Source organism: Saccoglossus kowalevskii, chromosome 12 (assembly GCF_978046115.1).
Source record: "Saccoglossus kowalevskii chromosome 12, keSacKowa6.1, whole genome shotgun sequence".
In the NCBI taxonomy this organism is placed as follows: domain Eukaryota; kingdom Metazoa; phylum Hemichordata; class Enteropneusta; family Harrimaniidae; genus Saccoglossus; species Saccoglossus kowalevskii.
The window spans coordinates 31438938-31465614 of NC_140652.1; the positions used below are offsets into that span (position 1 = coordinate 31438938).

General features: G+C 35.6%; 2 protein-coding genes across 2 annotated transcripts in view; both read left to right on the forward strand.

Annotated features, from left to right (window-relative positions):
• Positions 1–752: 752 nt before the first annotated feature.
• Positions 753–17599, forward strand: LOC100378381 (small ribosomal subunit protein mS35-like). Its single transcript, XM_085506568.1, has 9 exons — positions 753–919; positions 2419–2489; positions 4612–4779; positions 9305–9365; positions 11706–11845; positions 12920–13029; positions 13272–13341; positions 13902–14015; positions 15000–17599. The coding sequence occupies exons 1-9, from the start codon at positions 766–768 to the stop codon at positions 15165–15167; spliced, it is 1056 nt and encodes a 351-aa protein (XP_085362694.1). The 5' UTR covers positions 753–765; the 3' UTR covers positions 15168–17599.
• Positions 17600–23272: 5673 nt separating this feature from the next.
• LOC102805109 (E3 ubiquitin-protein ligase MYLIP-like) overlaps positions 23273–26677 on the forward strand; it is a 45390-nt gene continuing 41985 nt past the window's right edge. The window contains exon 1 of the mRNA XM_085506569.1: positions 23273–23519. Coding sequence (XP_085362695.1) covers positions 23433–23519 — 87 coding nt within the window. The 5' untranslated portion in view covers positions 23273–23432. The remainder of the gene's footprint in view (positions 23520–26677) is intronic.

The following is a 26677-nucleotide window of genomic DNA, read 5'->3' on the forward strand; positions in this document are numbered from 1 at the left end:
TATTTTCCTCAAGCTTTACAGTATCATTGGACATATTAAAATTGCTTATATATAATTGTAAACCATAACACAGATCTTTCGAATATCAATATGTCTTCACGGTTATCAAGGACAAGGTTTAGAATTATTTAAAATTAATTTGTATACACGCTTATACTGGTAAATTGTAACTTGTATTTTTGAAATTGTGTTCCGATTTGAATGCACACTGACGCACTGACAGGATGGGTTGGCATCGGTGCCGTGGATTATGGTTGTTTAACGTTGGTGTTGAAGAGAGGGATTCAGTAAGTCTAACATTTAATTGAAGGATTATCAAAACTTCTCATAGAGTGATATCTGAGCCGACATTTAGAGGGTCGATTATTCAGTGCAGCTTTCTCAGACTCTGATGTTTTATACAACAATTTCAACATAGTTACATTCCTAAACAAGGATAGCTTGCACAGTTCGCATTGCTTCAATGCCTGTTAGTAACGAGTATTGGAAGGGACGGGGGGCGTCATGGACGAAACTACGCGATCCTCTCAAGTGGTTATTATACAATCATCTGAGGCGATTACCCAAAAATATTCATTGCATAGGGCGTTTGTTAATTACAATTGTTTTGGCAAATATGTTGAGCCAGCAGTGAAGTTGAACGCTGCTCCCCGAGTACATCCGACAGTCTTCAGCCGTTGCTCAGTTTACGGTCTACGATTTATAGCCCGCCCTCAATGAAATCAATAACAGTGGAGAAATTGAACAACAAACACATCAACAAAAATGGCGTCTTTTCGATTTACGCATGTTTTCTCACAAACTACCAAATATTTGCCAACTGTGGCATGTTCTGAGGTTAAAGTTAACATAGTATGTTTGCAGAGTATAGCTCGTTATTCTATGATTTCTTCAAGCCTACCAGGAGTCGAGGTTCCAGGTGAGAATGATCCACAATCGTACGTAAACTTGGCAGTACCTGTGCACACACACAGCACTCAGACCATACTTGACATTTACATGTTTCTGCTTTACCAAAGCGATGATCCTTTTTATTAATTTCCATCATTTTCAGGCATTTTTTTTATGTGCTATAGTTTTTTTTGAGAGAGATCCTCTTCATCTTGCCATCTTCTCAGTCAGTGCAAATAACGTGTTACAGTAAATATGAATAGCGCCCCCACATGTTAAAAACGAAGGAATTGAGTAAACGTTTCTCATCAAATGATTACATCAAGAGTTTATAAGAGAAGGGTAAAGGCAGAAAACTGTTTTATAAACATAATATGTAGCAGGCAATGCCTAATGAACCAGCGCAACCGGGTAGTTTATTGATTTACTAAAAATAAAACTTGACGTAATCATGGAGCGTCGAAACGCATGAACTGTGTAAGTTTTTGACGAATGGTCACGGTAACTTGACACTGGTGTGAGTTAATGTTCAATAATAAACAAACAATAAACACCGGGAAAGGGAAAACTAATATTTGCCGTGCGCACAAATAAATTGTATGGTTACATATGTTTTTAGTCAATTTATTTAGATGGACAAGAAAATAAAATATGAAACGATACATTTTTTCTCTTTTTTCGGATCATTCGGCAAATTGTCCAATGACAATTCAAATTTTTGAAATACTATAGGACAAGTGCAACATAGCTAGACGGATCCTAGACAAAATGTCTTGGCTGCAGCTGAGCATGAATGTGCAATAGATTTTAACTCTATGGTTGTGACTAATCCTGCTAGTTGAATGACTATGATGACTGACTGTACTGAGTGTGGCTTCAAGTTTTATGACTACTGCACTCACCTCAAGTGAAGTATGCCTAATCACGATCAGAGCCAATAAACATCATGTTCATGGCCTGGGGGATGGTGGCCCTAGTCGGAATCGCAGTAGCCCATCGGCGAGTAACTAGAATCGAGTCTAGAATTGTCCAGGCATGTATTGAGTGTCTTTACCATCTTCCTGATGACAGAAAGGGCTGGAGGAGGTCCGTCTGGTCATGGGTGCACCAACGGAAGAAGAAGATTGAGTGTCTACTACCGGGACGAGTTTCGGAATTTATTTTCCTCACGCTTTACAGTATCATTGGACATATTATAATTGCTTATATATAATTGTAAACCATAACACAGATCTTTCGAATATCAATATGTCTTCACGGTTATCAAGGACAAGGTTTAGAATTATTTAAAATTAATTTGTATACATGCTTATACTGGTAAATTGTAACTTGTATTCTTGAAATTGTGTTCCGATTTGAATGCACACTGATGCACTGACAGGGTGGGTTGGCATTGGTGCCGTGGATTATGGTTGGGAGGGATTCAGTAAGTCTAAAATTTAACTTCTCACGGAAAGCAAATATCATAAATAATAATGATACTATGATGAGATAATAATAACTGATTTATCTATCTGTATTTTGTAGATTTATCAACACAGATTAATAGAAGACGAAGTAAACAAATAGCATTCAGGAATAAATTTGTAAAAGCACCTGTAAGTACAAATGTGTCAATTTATCTCCATGAATGTCTTGAAGCAATACACAAATATGACACCAAATTCTCTTGCTATATGCTACATTACATATTTCACTCGGACATCTACTGAAATCTGTTCTCATTGATCCAAGCCATCATAGTCAAATATATTGGAGACATTATCTGAAGGACTCTGATGTGGCCTTACAGATGATGGTTTGGGTCACACACATTTTTCAATAATAAAGTATTTTGTCATGCAATTTATCAACTATGGGTTGTTATCTGTTTTACTAGTCTGCGTCAATTCAATTTACCATTCTGTTACCATAACATGACAGGTTTGTTCTACCGGAAATATTTATAACTGTCCTCATTTGCATTCATCTAAAAGTAAATTGGTGACAACTTCTTGGATTTTTGGAGGAAATTTTTTATCATAAGTGTTCTCCCCAGGCCTTTCAAGTACTGCGGGCCCGCGTCGCTTAAACAAACAGCCGCGTCGCTTTTGTTTCGCCCGCGATCCTTGAAATCCTGCCCGCGATGCTTATTCACGTTGTATTGTTTACAAGTGTCAGCCTCGTCTAGCACATCTTTAAAACAATAACATGTATTGATCGAAAGGTAGTCCCACCTTTGTACATAGTTAGCCTTACAAAAACAGTGATAAAAACGGAAGTCTACAAGAAGTTACCAAGTCTATCAAGGGTGCGGAGCTGGCAAACCCAAAATACTAGGGTAGTAATAATTTGCCCATTGCATCGGGATGGTCTATCCCGAGTTGCTGCACTGCGATTAATTGCGTTTTTACTACTTCATCGCCAGTGACACTAATTACCAAGAATTAAAAAAACAAGTGAAATTAAGTCGCATCGAAAAAAAAAACTGTAAATAAATCGAAGTAAAAATTATTCAACTGCAGACGAGACGGACGAGGAAAAACGAACCCTGACCTCTAGAAATACCTCATTCATAGTGCGTCATTACCGAGGAACGCCACCCTAAGGCGACGTAACGCATGTAGTGACATCACAACCGATGCATGCTGGGTTACAACGGAGATTTTGATTGAGGTAACAAAGATGGCGGCGCAGAGTGCATGTTTTTCCGCGATGTTTAAAAACAACATTTCGTTGGCGATTTTGATGTAATTTCTAAGTTAATCATCAATGAATCGTTTTAATTAAGCAAACATTCTAAGTTTGTGTATTTTTAAACAAAAAAGTCAGGGACCGATGATCGCAACAGCAGCGGTGAATACCCATTCAACGCAATGCCGTCAGCTGACAATGTTACGGTGATCGTAGCGTTACACAAATAATAGATAGATCAATGACAAATCGCTGACTAGTTTTGAAATGCCGTTGTAGAAAAAAAATGTCATTATTGATTTATTAATTTCTTCATACAGATTTTACAAATTTAACAAACAAATCCCCCCCCCCCCACCCGTCGTATGAACTGACAGTAACATTGGCACTAAAACTGACTGTACTTGTACACAAAATAATGATGAACCAGTTACCTCCACGGATAAACAATATATTTACTGACTGGCTATAAGTATTTCCATTTCTTTCCTGTTCTATTTCAAACTTTATTTGACTTGATGCACACATAAAACACAATGAATGTAAATGATAAAAAATATATATGAGATATGTATCTCTTCTTTATTTCAGTTATAATGTTTGTTGGGGAAACTAATTATTATGCAAATATGATGTATTGTTATGTAAATTAGCCGCGATGCTTGGCTTAGAGTCTGGGGAGAACACTGCATAAATTAACAGTTGGAACATGCTATAGTCCCTGTTTGAACAAATTTAGACTTAAGAATTAGATCTTGAGATTCAATATGGCAGAATGGCAGCCATTTTTGTACTAAAAAATCATCAAAATCATTTTTTGCCATTCTGAAACCAAAATAAAGCACGTTAGCAATTCCTAAACCGTATCTTGGTTGTATATGAATGTATTTTTTTCAAACTTGGTACATATATCGGACATTATGTGACCTTGATGCACATCTTAGGATTCAAAATGGTTGACTGGTGGCCATTTTGTTGCAGTGAATGCAGTGGTGCCATATATTTGATGTGCACTGAATGTTCAAACTTTGTATATGTTTTTGACAGTTACCACCACCAAGACATCTTAAAATGAAAGAAGATCAGGATTGGACTGCTGTATGGCCAACAGCAATGGCATTTAAACCGTCTACTGTACCACTACCAATACGTATGGGTGTACCAGTGAATAGAGGTGTACCACCATCTAAGATAGGAAATACTGAACTTATGAAGGTAAGAAATGTTGTGATGTGAGATGGTCTATACCACTGCCAATACGTATGGGTGTACCAGTGAATAGAGGTGTACCACCATCTAAGATAGGAAATACTGAACTTATAAAGGTAAGAAATGTTGTGATGTGAGATGGTCTATTCCACTGCCAATACTTATGGGTGTACCAGTGAATAGAGGTGTACCACCATCTAAGATAGGAAATACTGAACTTATGAAGATAAGAAATGTTGTGATGTGAGATGGTCTATACCACTGCCAATACGTACGGGTGTACCAGTGAATAGAGGTGTACCACCATCTAAGATAGGAAATACTGAACTTATGAAGATAAGAATGTTGTGATGTGAGATGGTCTATACCACTGCCAATACGTATGGGTGTACCAGTGAATAGAGGTGTACCACCATCTAAGATAGGAAATACTGAACTTATGAAGATAAGAATGTTGTGATGTGATATGGTCTATACCACTGCCAATACGTATGGGTGTACCAGTGAATAGAGGTGTACCACCATCTAAGATAGGAAATACTAAACTTATGAAGGTAAGAATGTTGTGATGTGATGTGAGATGGACTATTCCTCTGCCAATACGTATGGGTGTACCAGTGAATAGAGGTGTACCACCATCTAAGATAGGAAATACTGAACTTATGAAGATAAGAATGTTGTGATGTGAGATGGTCTATACCACTGCCAATACTTATGGGTGTACCAGTGAATAGAGGTGTACCACCATCTAAGATAGGAAATACTGAACTTATGAAGATAAGAATGTTGTGATGTGAGATCGACTATACCACTGCCAATACGTATGGGTATACCAGTGAATAGAGGTGTACCACCATCTAAGATAGGAAATACTGAACTTATGAAGGTAAGAATGTTGTGATGTGAGATGGACTATACCACTGCCAATACGTATGGGTGTACCAGTGAATAGAGGTGTACCACCATCTAAGATAGGAAATACTGAACTTATGAAGATAAGAATGTTGTGATGTGAGATGGTCTATACCACTGCCAATACGTATGGGTGTACCAGTGAATAGAGGTGTACCACCATCTAAGATAGGAAATACTGAACTTATGAAGATAAGAATGTTGTGATGTGAGATGGACTATACCACTGCCAATACGTATGGGTATACCAGTGAATAGAGGTGTACCACCATCTAAGATAGGAAATACTGAACTTATGAAGGTAAGAATGTTGTGACGTGAGATGGACTATACCACTGCCAATACGTATGGGTGTACCAGTGAATAGAGGTGCACCACCATCTAAGATAGGAAATACTGAACTTATGAAGGTAAGAATGTTGTGATGTGAGATGGACTATACCACTGCCAATACGTATGGGTGTACCAGTGAATAGAGGTGTACCACCATCTAAGATAGGAAATACTGAACTTATGAAGATAAGAATGTTGTGATGTGAGATGGACTATACCACTGCCAATACTTATGGGTGTACTAGTGAATAGAGGTGTACCACCATCTAAGATAGGAAATACTGAACTTATGAAGGTAAGAATGTTGTGATGTGAGATGGTCTATACCACTGCCAATACGTATGGGTGTACTAGTGAATAGAGGTGTACCACCATCTAAGATAGGAAATACTGAACTTATGAAGGTAAGAATGTTGTGATGTGAGATGGTCTATACCACTGCCAATACGTATGGGTGTACCAGTGAATAGAGGTGTACCACCATCTAAGATAGGAAATACTGAACTTATGAAGGTAAGAATGTTGTGATGTGAGATGGACTATACCACTGCCAATACGTATGGGTGTACCAGTGAATAGAGGTGTACCACCATCTAAGATAGGAAATACTGCACTTATGAAGGTAAGAAATGTTGTGATGTGAGATGGACTATACCACTGCCAATACGTATGGGTGTACCAGTGAATAGAGGTGTACCACCATCTAAGATAGGAAATACTGAACTTATGAAGGTAAGAAATGTTGTGATGTGAGATGGTCTATACCACTGCCAATACGTATGGGTGTACCAGTGAATAGAGGTGTACCACCATCTAAGATAGGAAATACTGAACTTATGAAGATAAGAATGTTGTGATGTGAGATGGACTATACCACTGCCAATACGTATGGGTGTACTAGTGAATAGAGGTGTACTACCATCTAAGATAGGAAATACTGAACTTATGAAGGTAAGAATGTTGTGATGTGAGATGGACTATACCACTGCCAATACGTATGGGTGTACCAGTGAATAGAGGTGTACCATCATCTAAGATAGGAAATACTAAACTTATGAAGGTAAGAATGTTGTGATGTGAGATGGTCTATACCACTGCCAATACGTATGGGTGTACCAGTGAATAGAGGTGTACCACCATCTAAGATAGGAAATACTGAACTTATGAAGGTAAGAATGTTGTGATGTGAGATGGTCTATACCACTGCCAATACGTATGGGTGTACCAGTGAATAGAGGTGTACCACCATCTATGATAGGAAATACTGAACTTATGAAGGTAAGAATGTTGTGATGTGAGATGGACTATACCACTGCCAATACGTATGGGTGTACCAGTGAATAGAGGTGTACCATCATCTAAGATAGGAAATACTAAACTTATGAAGGTAAGAATGTTGTGATGTGAGATGGTCTATACCACTGCCAATACGTATGGGTGTACCAGTGAATAGAGGTGTACCACCATCTAAGATAGGAAATACTGAACTTATGAAGATAAGAATGTTGTGATGTGAGATGGACTATACCACTGCCAATACGTATGGGTATACCAGTGAATAGAGGTGTACCACCATCTAAGATAGGAAATACTGAACTTATGAAGATAAGAATGTTGTGATGTGAGATGGACTATACCACTGCCAATACGTATGGGTATACCAGTGAATAGAGGTGTACCACCATCTAAGATAGGAAATACTGAACTTATGAAGATAAGAATGTTGTGATGTGAGATGGACTATACCACTGCCAATACGTATGGGTATACCAGTGAATAGAGGTGTACCACCATCTAAGATAGGAAATACTGAACTTATGAAGGTAAGAATGTTGTGATGTGAGATTATCTATACCACTGCCAATACGTATGGGTATACCAGTGAATAGAGGTGTACCACCATCTAAGATAGGAAATACTGAACTTATGAAGGTAAGAAATGTTGTGATGTGAGATGGACTATACCACTGCCAATACGTATGGGTGTACTAGTGAATAGAGGTGTACCACCATCTAAGATAGGAAATACTGAACTTATGAAGGTAAGAATGTTGTGATGTGAGATGGTCTATACCACTGCCAATACGTATGGGTATACCAGTGAATAGAGGTGTACCACCATCTAAGATAGGAAATACTGAACTTATGAAGGTAAGAATGTTGTGATGTGAGATTATCTATACCACTGCCAATACGTATGGGTATACCAGTGAATAGAGGTGTACCACCATCTAAGATAGGAAATACTGAACTTATGAAGGTAAGAAATGTTGTGATGTGAGATGGACTATACCACTGCCAATACGTATGGGTGTACTAGTGAATAGAGGTGTACCACCATCTAAGATAGGAAATACTGAACTTATGAAGGTAAGAATGTTGTGATGTGAGATGGACTATACCACTGCCAATACGTATGGGTGTACCAGTGAATAGAGGTGTACCACCATCTAAGATAGGAAATACTGAACTTATGAAGGTAAGAATGTTGTGATGTGAGATGGTCTATACCACTGCCAATACGTATGGGTATACCAGTGAATAAAGATGTACCACCATCTAAGATAGGAAATACTGAACTTATGAAGGTAAGAATGTTGTGATGTGAGATGGACTATACCACTGTCAATACGTATCCGTATACCAGTGAATAGAGGTGTACCACCATCTAAGATAGAAAATACTGCACTTATGAAGGTAAGAATGTTGTGATGTGAGATTGACTATACCACTGCCAATACGTATGGGTGTACCAGTGAATAGAGGTGTACCTCCATCTAAGATAGGAAATACTGAACTTATGAAGGTAAGAATGTGAGATGTGAGATGGACTATACCACTGCCAATACGTATGGGTATACCAGTGAATAGAGGTGTACCACCATCTAAGATAGGAAATACTGAACTTATGAAGGTAAGAATGTTGTGATGTGAGATGGACTATACCACTGCCAATACGTATGGGTGTACCAGTGAATAGAGGTGTACCACCATCTAAGATAGGAAATACTGAACTTATGAAGGTAAGAATGTTGTGATGTGAGATGGTCTATACCACTGCCAATACGTATGGGTGTACCAGTGAATAGAGGTGTACCACCATCTAAGATAGAAAATACTGAACTTATGAAGGTAAGAATGTTGTGATGTGAGATGGACTATACCACTGCCAATACGTATGGGTGTACCAGTGAATAGAGGTGTACCACCATCTAAGATAGGAAATACTTAATTCATGGTTTGCCTGTTGTAATTAATTTTCTTAATTATTGTATTTTTTTTGCAGATACCTAATTTTTTACATTTAACTCCATCAGCCATCAAGAAACACTGTCTTGCATTAAAAGGTAAAAACCCTATCTATAGATGTACATTTAGTGTTCAAACACAAATGCAGTTAGGGACGACGTCAAAAGATTGATGTCGGATAAAAAACTTTTTTGCTTTAGTTTGGGGGTTGGTGGGGGTTTTTGACCTCAAAAAGTTTCCATCCTACAAAAACGATTTTATTTTTTAATGAAGCCAAAAAAATCTATTTAGTATATGTAGTTCGTTTTTTTTCTATCCAATAGTGAACAAAAATAACAGAAAATGGTAAATATGTGTCGTCGAATGAGGTCAATTTCAGGGCATGGACCTAGAGCATGCGCAGAACGACATGATCAGTATTTATCAATTAAGTTTCATTGGGGGGGGGGGGACACAAACTAAAGGAATTAAGTTTTTTATCCTACATTTAACTTTTGATGTTGTCCCTTAGCAATTTGCTTTTTAAATCACTACAGCTTTTTTATAACACACAGTTTGTCATATTTGTGTTTTTTGCTTTACATACATGAAGCATGTTCTCTGTCTCTTATTAGTCACCGTTCGGATGCAGTCCAAAAACGGGGACTTATGTTTTGACCTCTGTGTGTCCGTGCGTGCGTGCGAGCGAGCGTGCGTGTGTGTGTGTGCATGTGTGCGTCCGGACCTATATCTTTGAAATGCCTGGACCAATCACAATCAAACTTCACACATACATCATACATGATATTATACATATGCACATTATACATATTGTTTAACGATCTGATTCAAGATGGCCGAATGGTGGCCATTTTTGTACTGAAAAATCATCAAAATCAAGCATTTCTCTGCTGTTTACAGATGGATTTTGTTCAAACTTTGTATATACATTGCACATTATGTGACCTTGATGCCAATCATTTCTGTTTTTCAGATAAGAATCAATGAATGAATGTGGTTCTAGTGCCATATCTCTGACATGCTTTGACTGATTATGTTAAAATTTCACATATTCATTATACATCATGTTATAGATATATAGATGTATTCAAAATGGCTGATTTTGTTTTGATTAATGCTGTTCCAGAGCAATATCTCTCAATATGGACAAGTACTCATTTGACGATCAGATACAAATGTCAATCATTTTAATGTTAAACAATCATCATAATCATATTCCTGACATGGTTATATTCCAGCTATATTACTATACACAAAACTATACATCTTAAATTTGATAACTAAAGGGGACTGTGCCATGCCTGGCTTGTTTTTGCTATTACAATTTTATTCTGAAATTTCTACTAGATTTTCCACCATATGTACAGTGTATGTTAGCCAATGGAATATTGTAAATAAATTTGTAGTCAAAATGGGTAGCACTTCTCTGAAGGACAGAAAGACAATAATTATTTGACTGTTTTTTGTCTTTCCTGGGAGTGGACAATTCTATATACAAAAAAGATATCAGATATAGTTGATATCACAAATCGTCTAGTACATAATTACATGTTATTGAGGCACTGGTTTATTGTGTTAGTACATAGCAAAAAACTTTATCATTTATTTTTACACATATTTTTTTTTTTGACCTCGAAATCCCACTCATAATGTGGTATTGTCATTTAACTTTTGATCACTGAGGAATTTATTGACCAATCACAGAAAACACACATGAAATGACCAGTTTCATTGGTTACTGGTTTTACAAGATTTGTACAAAGTATCCTTAACCTTTTCACCACAAGACTTTCTCGCCAAAATTTTTCTGCACTTTATTTTCATATTCTTTATTATTTCTTGAAATGATCCATAAATATATACGACGTTCAATTACCCACCATAGACTCTGGTCAGTCAAAATGACTATTTTGAACTGTAGGCACTAATCTGCCATTCAGCCAATGACGGAGAGAGAAATCTAGGTCAGGGGAGGCCCCATGACCTCAAAATTTTTCTTCACACAAACCCTCTGCCTCATTTTGGAGCCAACAAAAAATTTAGCTATTTTATTTTATAAACTATTTTGTGAATTTGTGATGAAAAGAGAACTGGTGGCAAAAAGATCAAAGGGCAGTGATCGTCACGCCATGTAAGCATGAGATATTGGTTTTATGTGTACAAATATGGCAACTTTGATAGTTACGCAGAGCAAGTTTTAACTATGAAATTTCCTTGGTGATTAGAAGGTTTCAAAAGCATCACTGATTGTAATTAATACACGTCACGCTAAGGTCAAAACTCATACTCATGGTTTCCATTAGAAGAGTGCATTGGATTGTGGGAAAATCAATGTTTATCAACTCAAATGTCGCACATGTGCGGTGTGATGACCATTGTCTTTTAATATAAATTTTTGATTGTTTTTTCAAGATACTGTTTTTTTCTTTCATTTTCAGTATTTTGCACAGATTGGCCGAAAGCGCTGGATTCAGATGAGAAAGTGGAGAACCATTTTCCAGTCGAGATAGAAACAAGTGATTATATTTTTTCAGGGCCCTCACTAAGACATCCAATGGCAAGAGTTGTTAAACTTAATGTAAGTCTTTGCAGAATGCATTGTATATTAATTGTATTTCTTCAAGCTAATTTTTTCCATATTTTTACAAAGATTTTGGTTACTGTAAAGTTTGTATCCAAATGAGAAATTATGTCCATTTTGTCCAAATTGAACAAAAAAATTATATAAAAATATAAATGTTTATCTAACAAATTTGGGAAAAATAAAACCCAGTTAATTGAATATCAATTTGTAAAAAATTTGTAAATATATAGATCTTATGAAAATATATTCTTTTGAGATGTTGTTGTTTACAAATGTTTTATTTATGTCAATGACATAAAGTCTGTTAAATAAATAAACGTGTGTAGATTTCGTACTACAATTACAAAACATGAAGTTGTATTATCATCACTACTTTAATTTAGAACAAAATGTTGAAACGGTGAATGATTGGTTGGGACATGTACTTATTAATTTGGTTTATAAGATTATTGGTTTCACCTCCATTCATGTGGCGGCTGTACATAGCGCCCTCTAATATCTAAATCATATACCAATTTTCATCACCTGAGGGCGCTATTCAGTTTGTGCACTGGCCTTTATTTATGCATTAACAAGGGTGGATATGTTCACATTTGAATTGGGTTTAAAAAAATAATATGAATTTGAGAAGGGTATTCCAAATTGTGACGGAATAGTGAATATAAAATAGTGAAATTAAATGCCAGCAAAAAAAGAACTGTATAATTCTCCAATGTTAAACTCTTATTTTGTGTAATTAAAAAATATACACTCAATCTCCATCAATGCGTGATCCAATGTGATCTGACCAACTGGAGACAATGTTGGCTATAATAAGTATTTGAACATGTCAATGGTTTTTGATTGATTGCTTGCTTACATCAGCATCTTTTTTTTTTTATCCCAATTTCAAATTGCCCAACTGATGGATGGTCATAATGTTTTATTGACTATGTCCAAAATCAGAAAAAAAGCATAATGCATTTGCACTGATATATACTTAAGGATTTCATGCAAAATCACCAAGACTAGGGACAAGGCGAGAAATGCTAAAGGTGTTTATGATTAATATGTTGTTTGTTTCTTTAGGTTAAGTTGTCTCATTTAGAATTGGATCTTCACGCAAGAAGAAAACTGATTAAATTGGTTGGAGACAGATATGATAAAGATACAGACACCCTCACAATAACTGCAGACAGGTGTGTGTTTTTCTATTGTGTATTCCGCAAACTTCAATCTTCAGTCTCCAATCTGTGTAGTTATGTGGGGATATTCATATACCATAGTTGCTCTATAATTAGTGTATGGCTTATGTAAATGACAACATTTTGATGGTCCAGGATACTATAAATCCAATTTTTGTTCACCTTCTATGTTTTTATTTTAGATGCGTTTCTAATTGAGCAAATAATGTACTCTTAAATGTTTTTCTCTTAATTAGATGTCCGACTAAGAAACAGAACCGTGACTATGCTCTTTATTTATTAACTGTACTTTACCATGAATCATGGGTAAGTTGTAGTAGTCTGTAAGTGAATATGTAGGTTTAAACTAAAAATTGTTTTCAATAATTATTTTTGGATATATATGTTTGTATTTCATTATACACAGCAGCAGCTACATTCCCCAAATCATGTCTTTTTAGCAGGCATGTTATTTTAGCTAATTTAGCTAATCTGTAATTTTGCTAAATCAAGATGGTACTAATTTAAAATAAAGTATATTCTCACAATGAGATTGTTGATATTTTAGCTAAATTAAGATTTTGTTAATTTATGCATGGAGTCAAATTCACTAAAATGGCATGTAGCTATTTAAACACATTTTACAGTAGTTATCACCAAGCTGTCCAATATTCTGCTGAATATTTGCCTTGAATTAACTTATAGATCTGATTGGAAGTGCTTGTTGAACATGCACTGAATCAAAATTGGTGTAACTGATAACAATGACAATAATTAAACCAAAGAGGGCACACTTTGTACACACTGAACAGGATCTACCAAGGTATGATTGCTGTATTGTAGATTGCGATACAGTGAAAACTGACACCAGTGGTTTTTATTTTCAGAAAACTGAAGCTTGGGAAGCTGATAAAACCGATGATGATATGGAGGAATTCATTTGGGAAAATAGTGTATCACAGAAGAATATAATTAATTTGATAGAAAATATGAAAGAAAAGGTAATGTACATTTCATGATTTCTAAACTTAGATTTAAAAATCAAAAAACTTGCTTGGACATTGATGCACATTGTTTTGATTTACAAATATGATTTGAACAAAATTTAAATGTGCTGCTCTATAACTTTATCACTGTCATGCCAGAACAATCAAATTCAATATTTGCACATGCATTCTATTTCATTTAATGTGATTGAATATGGCTGACTGGCAGCCATTTTAGATCTAAAATGTGTTGAAATAAGAATCTCTGCTTAGTACATGTATACTACCCTTGATGTGTAATTATTGGTCTGATTCAAAATGGCCGACTGGCAGCCATTTTAGATCTAAAAGTTTTCTGAAATAAAAATCTTTACTCAGCATACATTTATGTTTAGTACATGCATACAACTTATGGGACCATTGATGTTTTATAGGTCTGATTCAAAATGGCCGACTGGCAGCCATTTTAGATCTAAAAGTTTTCTGAAATAAAAATCTTTACTCAGCATACATTTATGTTTAGTACATGCATACAACTTATGGGACCATTGATGTTTTATAGGTCTGATTCAAAATGGCCAACTGGCAGCCATAATGTTTTCAGCAATGTTGGTTCAAAAATATACCTTTAACATTTGAACATAGAATGAGATATTTCATTATTGCATGTATAATCGTAAAGAAATAGTTTGGTAAAAAAAAATTGATTTTTGAGACTTTCAATTACTGTGATTCTGTTTATTATATGATTTTAAAAACAAAACTAATTACCTTTTCTTTAAATTGTGTGTACTCAGAACTTTCATTACCCGCATGTGATAAATAGTTCTGCATTTTTACATTGTTGTCTATGAGACCTAAAAAAGACTGGAAATTGAAATGTTAGCCATGTCTATTTTAGTATGGTCCTGCAATTGGGTTTACTCAGTATCAATGCATGAACTCCCTTAACTACAGTCGACATAGTACCAAATCACATTATATTCATTCTATTCTCAGCCTGAAACCCTGAAAGCAGTCAAATCTCATGATGACATCATCCAGTCTCAAGAAGTTCTGCAATACAAGACGGCTCTTAAAAAACTACATGATGAAAAAGAATGTTTGGAAAATGTTGAAGATTATAAAGAAGCTGTTAAAAAGATTCTACTTGTGAAATCATCATGAAAGTGAATTAAAAAATCAAATACCATAAATCTTTAAGTTCACATTTTATATAAAAGGCACAGTTCAGATTCTTAGGCTATATGTATAGATGTTGATTCATTCGACATGTCATTCATTATTTGAACTGCGCCCTCTATAGAGTGAATCTTAGACTAAATGTGTTGGGTTTACCATATATGAATGTTGCCTATAGAGGGTGCTACTCTGAGAATCTGGGTTCTATATGCCCGGAATCTTTGATGTGGTAGGCCTACATAGATGAGTGTTGCTCATAAAGGGTGCTGCTCGGACACTGGAACATTTTCAAATGACGTTGTTGACCACTTTGCTCATTACTGTAAAATCTTTGTTAGAAGCCATGGTTTCTATTAAAATATTACAATACGACAGAGGGGATGTGGCTTCTATTTGAGCATCTACACATAAAAAATGGTGAATTTTAGGTTCTCAATTATTCAAAATGAATGGGTGCGACTTCTATTAGGGATGCTACTCCTAATACATATTTTACGGTAATTGGCTGGTTAGAATTCAACCGCCATTGACATTTATAAATGAAGGAAATGCTTTTGTTGTGGTACGAGTAAAGCTCAAGAAAAACAAGTCTGGATCAACGCTTGTTAATAGGTGGATAATATTTTAAATAAAATATTGCCTGTGGCTGAAATATGGGCACTGAAAGCATAGCATATACGGAATATATACTGACGTTTCACATTGAAGGGTGGTAGTTGTCGTGCTGCGCATGTGCGACATTTGTGTTGATAAAAATTGATTTCCCACAATCCAATGCGCTCTTCAAATGGAAATCACACTGCCCAGGTTTGACCTGGACGCGACTGGCACTAATTACCGCCAGTGACTCCTTCGATACCTTCCAATCACCTGAAAATATCTAATTAAATCTTAGTAACATCTCAGTTTGTACTCAAAGTCAAAGTTGCTATCTTTGTTTGTATGACGCGACGACTACCACCCTTTAAATCACTTGCAAATGAAAAAAGATGGCTGTGGCTTTGCATCCAGACCTCCAGAGGGTGCCTGGTGACAACTTATGAGTGGCCCTGGGTGAAATGTCTACGTTGCCATCTTGAGGGGCTAAGCCTCTCTCTGATGGCTCTTCAGTGAAAATTTATCCGTTTTTACCTTGCCCGTACCATCAAAGATGGAAGGGAAAGGTATATTAAAGGAAAAATTAAAAAAAAAAAAGGGCACCAACTAACTAAGTTGATTTGCATACAAAGCAGAGCTTGCAACATGATAGCTATTCATAGAGGGTGTTTTTTTTACTTTTCATATAATACAGTAGTCACATATTTGTCTCAGTGAATCATTAATTTTTGAGACACCTGTACATAATACTTGGACAAAAGCCAGCTAAGATTTTCTGTTATCTTGCATGTTTTATGAATCTATTCACGTCTAAATGCAGCACTTTTTTTCTGCGATGAGGCATTTGTTTTTATACTAAAATATCTAAATTACTTTGAATAAAGCTGAAAATTATGTCCCTTAAAATAATTAAACAAATAAGGCACCAATGTTTTAAGGACATTCAGTAGACTGATGCCCCACTGTTGTTTCAACTCCAAAACTTGTTTGTATTCAAAATTAATTATGACAATGCATATTTATATTGAAACAAACTATGATAAAGGGAATTGTATTATATAACAAAGGGCAAGGTCACCAGAGTTCAACTATGTTTTTATTTTGTGTCTATGGTTTCAACATATGACCGATTTTGACAAAATGACGACTATTTGACCCTTAGTTTTCTCATTTCATGTGACATTAGCCTTGTGCAGGGTCACTTTGCCCATGTGATTGTGTCTAAAAGAATGTTTCAGTAAGATTCTGTCATCTTCATGTAGTTGTATTTAAACAAAAATCACAGCTAATGTCACTTTAAACATACTGTAAAATACTTTATTTTAGCTGGAATTAATTTTCGCTGGAAAGATTTTTTCACAGTGTTTTGTATGGAATTTATTTTCACTGATTTTTGATGAGTTGAATGTAAAATATAGAAAAAATAGTGTATTCGCTGGATTTTATTTTCACTGAATCATCCCATAGGCGAATTTAGCGAAAATTTATTCCAAGTGAAAATAAAGTATTTTCCAGTAGTACAGCAAAAGTGAAAGCGCCACCAGTGTTTGAGTGATGTTTTGCAGGTCTTAATAGATTCTATATGCAGAATAACCAAGGGCATGACAAGTTCATCCATACACTCGTAAAGTCATGTCAGTAGTAACCAGAAAATTCAACTTTTTACATCCAACTTTACAATGTCTAGTAACTTATTATTCACATCCCTATCCCTATCAAATAACAGTAAGGCATTGGTATAGCAGAAATACACCCCTTTTAAAATAATATTAAAGTTTTGTCTAATAACTATGTATTTATCAAATAAATGTTACTTGTGATGTGGTGTTGTTTTTTTTTGTCTATACAAGACGAAGTCCAAGTAATGAAGTCCAACTAGTAGGTATAGTAATTTATGTTTATATGCTTATAGAGGGCGCTGTTTAGATATGCGTGCATACACAAGGGTTTCACTCAGTTTAAAATCAAATACTCTATAGAGATTAAATTTTTGCTTGCTCAGCTGATAGTTAAATATGCTAAATTAAATCCCAGAATGTTACAGCATTGCTGTCTTCACAAATCAGTGAATTTGAAACTTATCAAATACCTCTGAATTAACAAATCTGTTATTAAACCCAGTGTATATATTTCCTCCTCTGTAGTATGTACTCGTAAAATACCATGTGACACTAAAATCTGCTAAATCAAATATCCACTGAATTATCAACTGGTCTTTACCAGTTTAAAAAAACTGACAAAATTATTCCATTAACATCAACTAGAGGACACTGACAAACTACACGTTTCTTAGCGGCTTTGTGACATTACAAAGTCTATTAGTCGTAGATTTTTGAAAATCTTATGACCTTAGATGACTTCTAGTCTATCAGGATACTGAAATGGCAAAGAAATAAAATTACCGGTATTGTGGTTCTGAGACAATTTTTTGAGAAACAAGTTTGGAAGGTCATGGAAAATGCACATTTTTGCATTGGTTTGTATGGTTAAATTATTTCTTCATTGGGCAATAGCCCTTATACTAAGTGAGTGGACAATAGTTCTGATAACAACTAAGTGGGAAACAGTTCAGATAACTGATTGGGCATTAGTCCTCATACTGAGTGGGCAATAGTCCTGATACAAACTGGGTGGGCAATAGTTCTGATACCAACTGAGTGGTCAATACTCCTGATACCAGATGAGTGGGCAATATTCCTGATATCAACTTGTTGGGCAATAGTTCCAATACTAACTGAGTGGGAGATAGTTCTGATACCAACTGAGTGGGCAATAGTTCTGATACCAAATAAGTGGGCAATAGTTATGATACTGAGTAGCCAATAGTTCTGATACCAATTGAGTGGGCAATAGTTTTGATACCAGCTGAGTGGGCAATAGTCTTTGTACTAACTGAGCGGGCAATAGTCCTGATACCAATTGAGTGGGCAATAGTTCTGATACCTGCTGAGTGGGCAATAGTCTTTGTACTAACTGAGCTGGCAATAATCCTGAAACTTACTGAGTGGACAATAGTCCTGATACCAACTGAGTGGGCAATAGTCTTGATATCAAATGAACGATTAGTCCTGATACCAACTGAGGTAGCAATAGTTCTGATAATAACTGAGTGGGCAGTAGTCCCGATACCAACTGAGTGGGCGATGATTCTGATACCAACTGAGTGGAAAATAGTTCTTATATCAATTGCGTGGGCAATGGTCCTGATACCAACTAAGTGGGCAATAGTTCTGATACCAACTAAGTGGGAAATGGTACTGATACCAACTGAGTGGGCAATAGTCCTGATGCCAGCTGTGTAGGCAATAGTTCTGATACTAACTAAGTGGGCAATGGTCCTGATGCCAACTGAGTGGGCAATAGTCCTGATACCAAATGAGTGGGCAAAAATCCTTATACCAACGGATCGGGGAATAGTACTGATAGATAACAACTGAATGGACGATAGTCCACGCAATTTACGAAGCTTTGCCAGTCAACAAATATAAACTTGAATGAATAGTATAATTTAAGTTGAACGTTTATCGAAGCAGAAAACTGAATAATATAATTATTTAAACGCTTAAAATTCACCTGGTGGGATTAAAATAGTTACATTGAACATACAGATTTAATATGGGATGAAATAACACTACTGCTACAATACAGTAAATCACTGTCGGCTAGCGTTAAGTGGCAATAAAACAACTGCAATTATTTTACGTATGGAAGAGCCATATTTAATCCGACTCGAAACTATAATAAAGATACTGTTTTACTTTTCAAGCCATATTCATGGTTCGCTGCCCCATAATATCTGTAAATTAATTGCATTTATTTTATTACCACTTAACGCCAACCGACTGTTGGAGAAATACATCATTATAGAAATGCGAAATGGCGGTGGTAAAAAAAAGCAAACATAAAATGAGGATTATACTATGGCGAGAATGGGTGTTTGTTTTTATTGGTTTATTAATTTGGACAATGCAATATTCATTGCAGGGTTTCCAAAGGAACATACAATGTATAATACAATTTGATTATATATATATATATATATATACCTTGTAATCTTTATATAAGTTGCTGCGTTGCCTAAATAGCATTTAATAAATTTAGGTTTTTCAGTAATTATGTCATTTTCGTTCATTATCAAAGTAAATTTAGTTTTCTCGTCTTGATTCATAAAGCCAGGAGCATACTTTAAAGCTTCTGATTTTGGTTTAGTGTCCGCCCCCTCCCTCTCCCCCTTTTCGTTAAATGGGATCGACAGATTGGCTCTCATGGATCAATATTTTTAGCACTGTTAAATAACTTTCCATTTCAAAAATTTTCTTGATTTAACTTCATTAAATTTGTTTCTTTGATCCGAATAAATAATTATGTGTATTGATTAATTTTGTCCCATTATTTGTTATCTATCACTGTCTTCGTATACTGTTAAAGCGCGGTGGTCTTAGGGAATCACCAGTTAATTTGACCGAGGGGGTGCCGGTGAATTTTACATGTTACTGTTAAATAATCACAAGTCCCCCCCTAGGTGTATATTAAAAATTGGGCTGTCCCCCCCTTAGAAAAAGACAAAATATGATAGCCCCCCCCCCCCCCATGAATTTTTTTTAAACAATAAAGATTTACATTAATGAATCGTTGCATGCTTCCAGGTTCCAGCTCTACTCCCTGACCTCGTCACTACAGTTTAAGGAACTATTAAGTCATCAGTCTCTATTTCCTCTGCACTGTCACCGAGATCATCACCATCAGAGTCCTCTGAGTCAGTTTCGTCAGTGTTGTACATTCTGGTGTTTACAGTTTGTAAATGTTCAGTGATTTTATGTGTTTTTGCTTGATCTTTATATTATTTTCTGATTACATCACTGGTAATTGCTTTCATTTTGTCTTGTTTGTTCCCTTTTTTTGGTAGCTTATTATGGTCCAGGTACTTATCCAACTCAGCTGCTGTCAATGTTTTTAGTTTCCCATTCAACACCAAAGAAATCCAGTCATAATCACTATGACTTTTTTCCTGCTTCTTTTTTTGTTGTTTCTTTCTACTTTTTCCCTAATGGTTTTCATTTGCTTTAGTGTGGTAAGGTGTTCTAAATAGTCTATGACATATTGCTCTTCCACTGCATACTTAGAGGAAAATTCTTTGATGCTCTCAGTATTCTCCAAAGATAAAAGCCCATTTTTGAAATTCTGCGTGATGTTGAAACGCGGCTGCCAATCATCTGGCTGTCTTCTTTCACTATTACTATTCACACATGGGGTCTCATGCACGCTTAAGAAGTGGTACGGCCTCTCACTGTTTGTCACTGGTTGGGGAAAGTTACTCTGACCTTTTTACCAGTTATGGAAGACACCTAAAACAGTGGGCTACTGAACAGACGGCTTACAATGACAGCATGGTGAGTGAACTGCAGTCAATCTACTGAGTTCATGGCAGATCTTGATAAAACACTGACTTGGTTAAGAAATGTATTTCATGGACTGTCAGATGTAAGTAAAAGAAGAATAAGTAGAGAAAAGAAAACAGGAGAAAAGTGAAGAAGCGAAGACGAGATCGTTTTGCAAGAGGAGTTACAGCTTTGTTACAAAGGATAACATCCACTGAGGTTGTACAAAGATGTTTCCCTGATGGTATACATGGTTTAGTACATTTTGAAATCTCAGATCAAACTGAAGCCAATTTGAAGTTGTCAAAGATGGATGCAGTATATTTGCAATACCTCATTCATCGCATTGTCTTCTGTGCTGCAGCTAAGCAGCAGATGATGAAGCTGTATGAAGAACTGAAGTTAAAATATGATTGCCTGTCTGATAGTTCCAGTGGAGAGAGTTATGAGGATGGTGAAAGTGGTTCGTTCTAATGATCCTGGTGATAGTGCCGATACTGACATTCTTTGCGATGAGGATAGAGATTGATAGGAATGGAGAGGATCAAAAATAGATGCCTAGGTTCAATAGCTACAATTCCTCAGAAAGTTGTGTTTTATTAAAAAATATGAAAACTTTTTTTATATATATTTTATTTATTTACATACAAAATATTACACTATATAAATATATTTTATCTTTATATTTTGTGTTATATTAGTGTGTTTGCTTTTCACAAACTTGTTTAAAAGGTTTGTTTTTCTTCATACAGTGGAAAGTGCAGTAAGTTTTTTATGCTATTTACATAGGTTTATTCTGTTGTTTACAAATGAAGTTTCATGTTTTATACTAATTTGATTAAGTTATTGTTCTGCAATAAAACAAACAAACAATAACTCTTTCTCATTGCAGTATGTTCATCACAGCAGCTGTCGTCTATACAATATATGTGAATAAACCCAGAAAATTAAACAGCGCCCCCTCCCTCACTCTTGCAAAAATTGTTAGCCCCCCCCTTTTCATATACAGAAAATGGAAAGCCCCCCTAGAATTGCCCGGCACCCCCAGGCCAGATTAACTGGTGATTCCCTTAGCTCAGCGCTGTTCGAATTTCATGTAAATAAAATACGTATTTTACACGCGTTGTATACGTCGCTATGAGTCCCATATCGAAGTAGACGCGGCACGACGACTTTCGCCCTTTAAGTACAAAGACCCATTTCAGCCACGGCCATAACTAAGACCCCTACGCATTTAGTCGGTCACTTTTATAACAACAGTGACATTGCGATATACAAATCTCATAAACTTAGCACGGTAATATATTGAATTGATATCCGAAAACTCCAGTAACTCCATTAAATACCAGTAATAGCATTTTTCGAATTTGCTTAGTGTAATATTAATAGCCGCGAAGAAACTGAAAACATCATTTGAATAGTCATCCTCGAATGACTGCGGCTGTAGTTTTCATTGCATGGTCTTCGGAAACTATAACAATTAATACTTATATGCACGGACTAAAATGGATTAAAAACGTCAGCGTAGACATTTCGGGCGAATACAGATGTTGGCTCAGTCCCAATTATCAAATATTACGCCTGGTCTGTGTTTTGTTTACTTTGTATTTATTTGAACAACGGAACTAATTAAAACTGTACAAGTACATCGCTCGTGTGAAGTAATCTTATTTCTAAACATCTGCAAGTACGCAGGGTATCTTTTCTCCGGAACTGGTGGAGTTTCACAAGTAATCACAGTAATACTTCCTCCAGATGACTGACCCAAGTGTGATCCTAATCAAGTTGAAACCATTTTGTTAACAGGGCTGACAGGGCGAATGCGTGTTGTTCATGCATATCGTGCACGTTGTATTATTTGTATAAACGAATGGAAATCCGTACAAAGTCTGAAAACCTTGTTAGTGAATTGCCACAACACGTGTTCTGGGTTTTGGAATGTTTTATTTGTTGTGTCTGTGTAAACAGTTTCCCCAAATAACGTTTTAAAAGCTTGACAGTGTTGTCGCGTAAGGTGAAAGGTCGTGGACGTGCGGCAATTATTTCAACCAATCAACAACTGGCTTTATAGAATTTGTCATAGCCTTACGAGAAACCTGTTTTGATTGGTGCTTTATTGTAATTAGTGTGTGGCTGGGCCGAGTACAGCTGCGTGACTGATCGTTGTTGACAGTGTCCATTAAATTGTTTTTATTTTGGAGAGATTTTACTGAGTTCTCATTGCACAGACTGTTTCAGAGCGAGCATGGAGTAGAAGATATATACATCTGCAACAATGTGGTGTTTTGTGAGTGAACCAGGCGGCATTATACACGAGTTTAAGGTTCCAAATTCATCAACGGGTCTGCAGCTTTTGGACAAGGTAAAAACAACATGATTAGTGATCGCTGTTGTTTTGTTTTACTGTGTGTGTGTCTGCGCGTGTGAAATAAAACATGTTCATTCCAATATCTCTGGCGTGGCAAGAGACGTCCTAGTTTAACTCTGAGCTCAAATGCACTGGATCGTATTTCCATAAAGAAATGCTCTGTTGTACTCTTCGATGTATTCGACGTACAACTTCTATTTCTGTTGTCAACAAAACCCCGTGTATGTATACCGGAAGTCATTCGTCTGTTTCTACAAAAATTGAACACTTCTTATCTTTCAGGAAATAGTCTGTCATTATGGTATGCATTTCGTTGTGAGTCATTTTAAAAGACAGATCCCTTTGAAATTTGTGTTATTTTATGTTGGGAACTCAACTGGGTCACGTAGTTGTACAATCTGCCCTTGGACACGTAACGATGTGCCCATTATTTTCACCAGCACGCAAATGTCATTAAATTTCTGACATTTCACGTCAACTGTTTCCTCGTTTATCTGGTCGTTGCCCCACTGGCAAGTGGTATGTTGTTTTGATCGAGTGATTGCATTGCATAGCAATATTTCATGTAACATGATTAAAATAGTTTTCTTCTTCATCATTTATTACTATTAACTGATAGAAATCATAAAAATTAATATTGTTATCATTACTTCACCCCGTACATAAAGTCTCTGTATTAAATCCTACAGTTTCGAGCACTAGTAGTAGTCCTCAAAACATACTGTACATTGGAAGTATAAATATACTACCAGACGTACCAGTGTTATTTACAGTTGTGTATTTGTCTCAATTACATTTTAATATTGCTCATCATTCTAATTTGAAAAAAAATAACACACATTATGATTGAGAGGGGAAATAACATGTACCAGTGGAAAATAATATAAATGTTGGATTGATTGATCATGAGCTAATTTTGGAGGACTCTGTAATAACGGATTAAAAATTTAAATTGATAGACATGGGCAAAACCAAAATGACTGCAAATCTGTGAATTTGGTAAAAAAATAAAACTGGGATGAATACCACAGACATTTTTGATACGTACAAACATAGTCCTTAGAAGTACATGACAAATGAAAGGTATGTCCTTGTATTTATTTATTTGTTTCATATTTTTTTGATGTAACAAATATTACAAGGTTATTCAGAGATTATCACAAGTAGTAGTCGTATTGGCTGACACATGGTCGAGGTTGAATCACGTTGACAATGTTGCTGTGTCTGATGAAAGCAAATAAATATGTAATTAGTTTTATTTCCTGTTAATAAGAGGAAATATCAATATATAATGATAACATCAGACTCAATGTGGTCGGTTAAAAGGAAAATTTGGTGCTCCAACTAATAACGGACTATGTCCTCCGGAGTTTCAATAGGCTACCATGCTTTCGAAAACAATACTGTAGTTGGTACTGATAGATTATTTGTTTTTTAAAATATGCATGAATATGCAAATGTGTGTTGTATTATGCAAATTAGCCAAAACGCCTTAACAATTACCGGGGGGGGGGGGGGGGGGGGCACTGCATTACACTACAGTCCCCCTATCCTGAGGCCTGAGGGACTGTGATTACACTAACTAGCATTATGCCATCTTTTCAGAATTATGCTATCCTCTCAGATTACCCTATCCCTTTAGATTATGCTGTCCCCTCTGATTACTTATTTCTCAGATTACATTATTGTCTCATATCTTGCCACTCATTGGTTATTCTAGAATCTATGCAGTGTTTCTCTCTCTCTCTCTCTTTATCACACTTCACTTTTAAAGCGTACATGTAGATAACTAAATAAGATGGTTTGAATTTCACATTACCCTTGGAAAACACTCGTGTGTATTAAGAAATAAAATACTCTATGATCATTGACCAGTGAGGAATTTCTCTATAATCACTTTATCTTGAATTCAAAAGTTCAAATTCATGATCGATAGCTCACGGGACACCATGATGTATAATTGGAACCTTTGCAGAAGGCATTAGTGGGGTTTGGTATATAGAAAGTAGAACATATGAGTTGAACATGTAGCGCGTGGAAACTACATGTTTAATATACAGTGAGTTGAACGTGTTGCAAATAGAACGAGTGGAACATGTAGGAAGTGGAGCGTATAGCAAGTGTGACGTACAATGAATGTGTCATATAGCTAGTGGTACGACACATGACAGAATTCTATGCTACATGTGTGTCAGTGTTCATGTATGACAATATGGATTTAAAGGTCATGTATATAGTACATATTGCACGGGTTGTTATAAGTATACCCATACTGACTGTAAAGGTCCTGGTTATTAGCTGTGTTTCATTTTCACCTATTCCACTAATAGCAAAATAAGCTGAGTAAAAAAACCCAGTAAATATACAAACTTAACAAACCAGTGAATGTAAAACCCAGTGAATAACCCTGAAACATTAAATAAGCTAAAATTTTAAACTGACTATTTCCCCTCTGCTCATTTACTAAAATTTTATATTTCCTAATTCCTGTAGTTATATTTTAATAACAAAATTAAATTCACAACAAAGTAATCTGCAGTGCTTTGGTGGTGATAAACATATTTGTGTTTGATCAACATAAACTTTTTTTCTTATCATATTATTGTGATTTTTATACCAACATGTGATTTATCAAGGACTTTCTATAAACAACTGCTGCTGAAGTGTTTATGGCACCTTGTAAATTTGATGTCTGAGGTCAAGATGGTGATAAACTTGTCAAAGGATATGAAAAGTTAATAACTGACCCGTTTATTAATCAATAGTTGTTATTATGACTATAGTTTTTCCTTTTTCAACTGTTTTCCTGTTATACTGATATCCTATAATATTCCCTGGGGAAAATTGTGAATGTTAGAGATAATAATTTAGAATTGTTAGCATTGAAGTAAAAAAACAGCCTTTTCTCAATTAAAATAAATTAATTAAAACATATTTAAAAAAAACAACATGTGAATGGTAAAGATATTTTCCTGATTTATTCCCACATACATGTATGAAAGTTTAAAAGTCCGAAAAAATACTGAAAATAAAAATTTTAACCTCTGTAGAGAATATGAAAAGCCTTACATATATAAGTTGAAAGAACATTCCTAAAATCATCACGTATAAGAAATTGCACATAAAACAAGTCTCTTTATGGAGTAAACGTG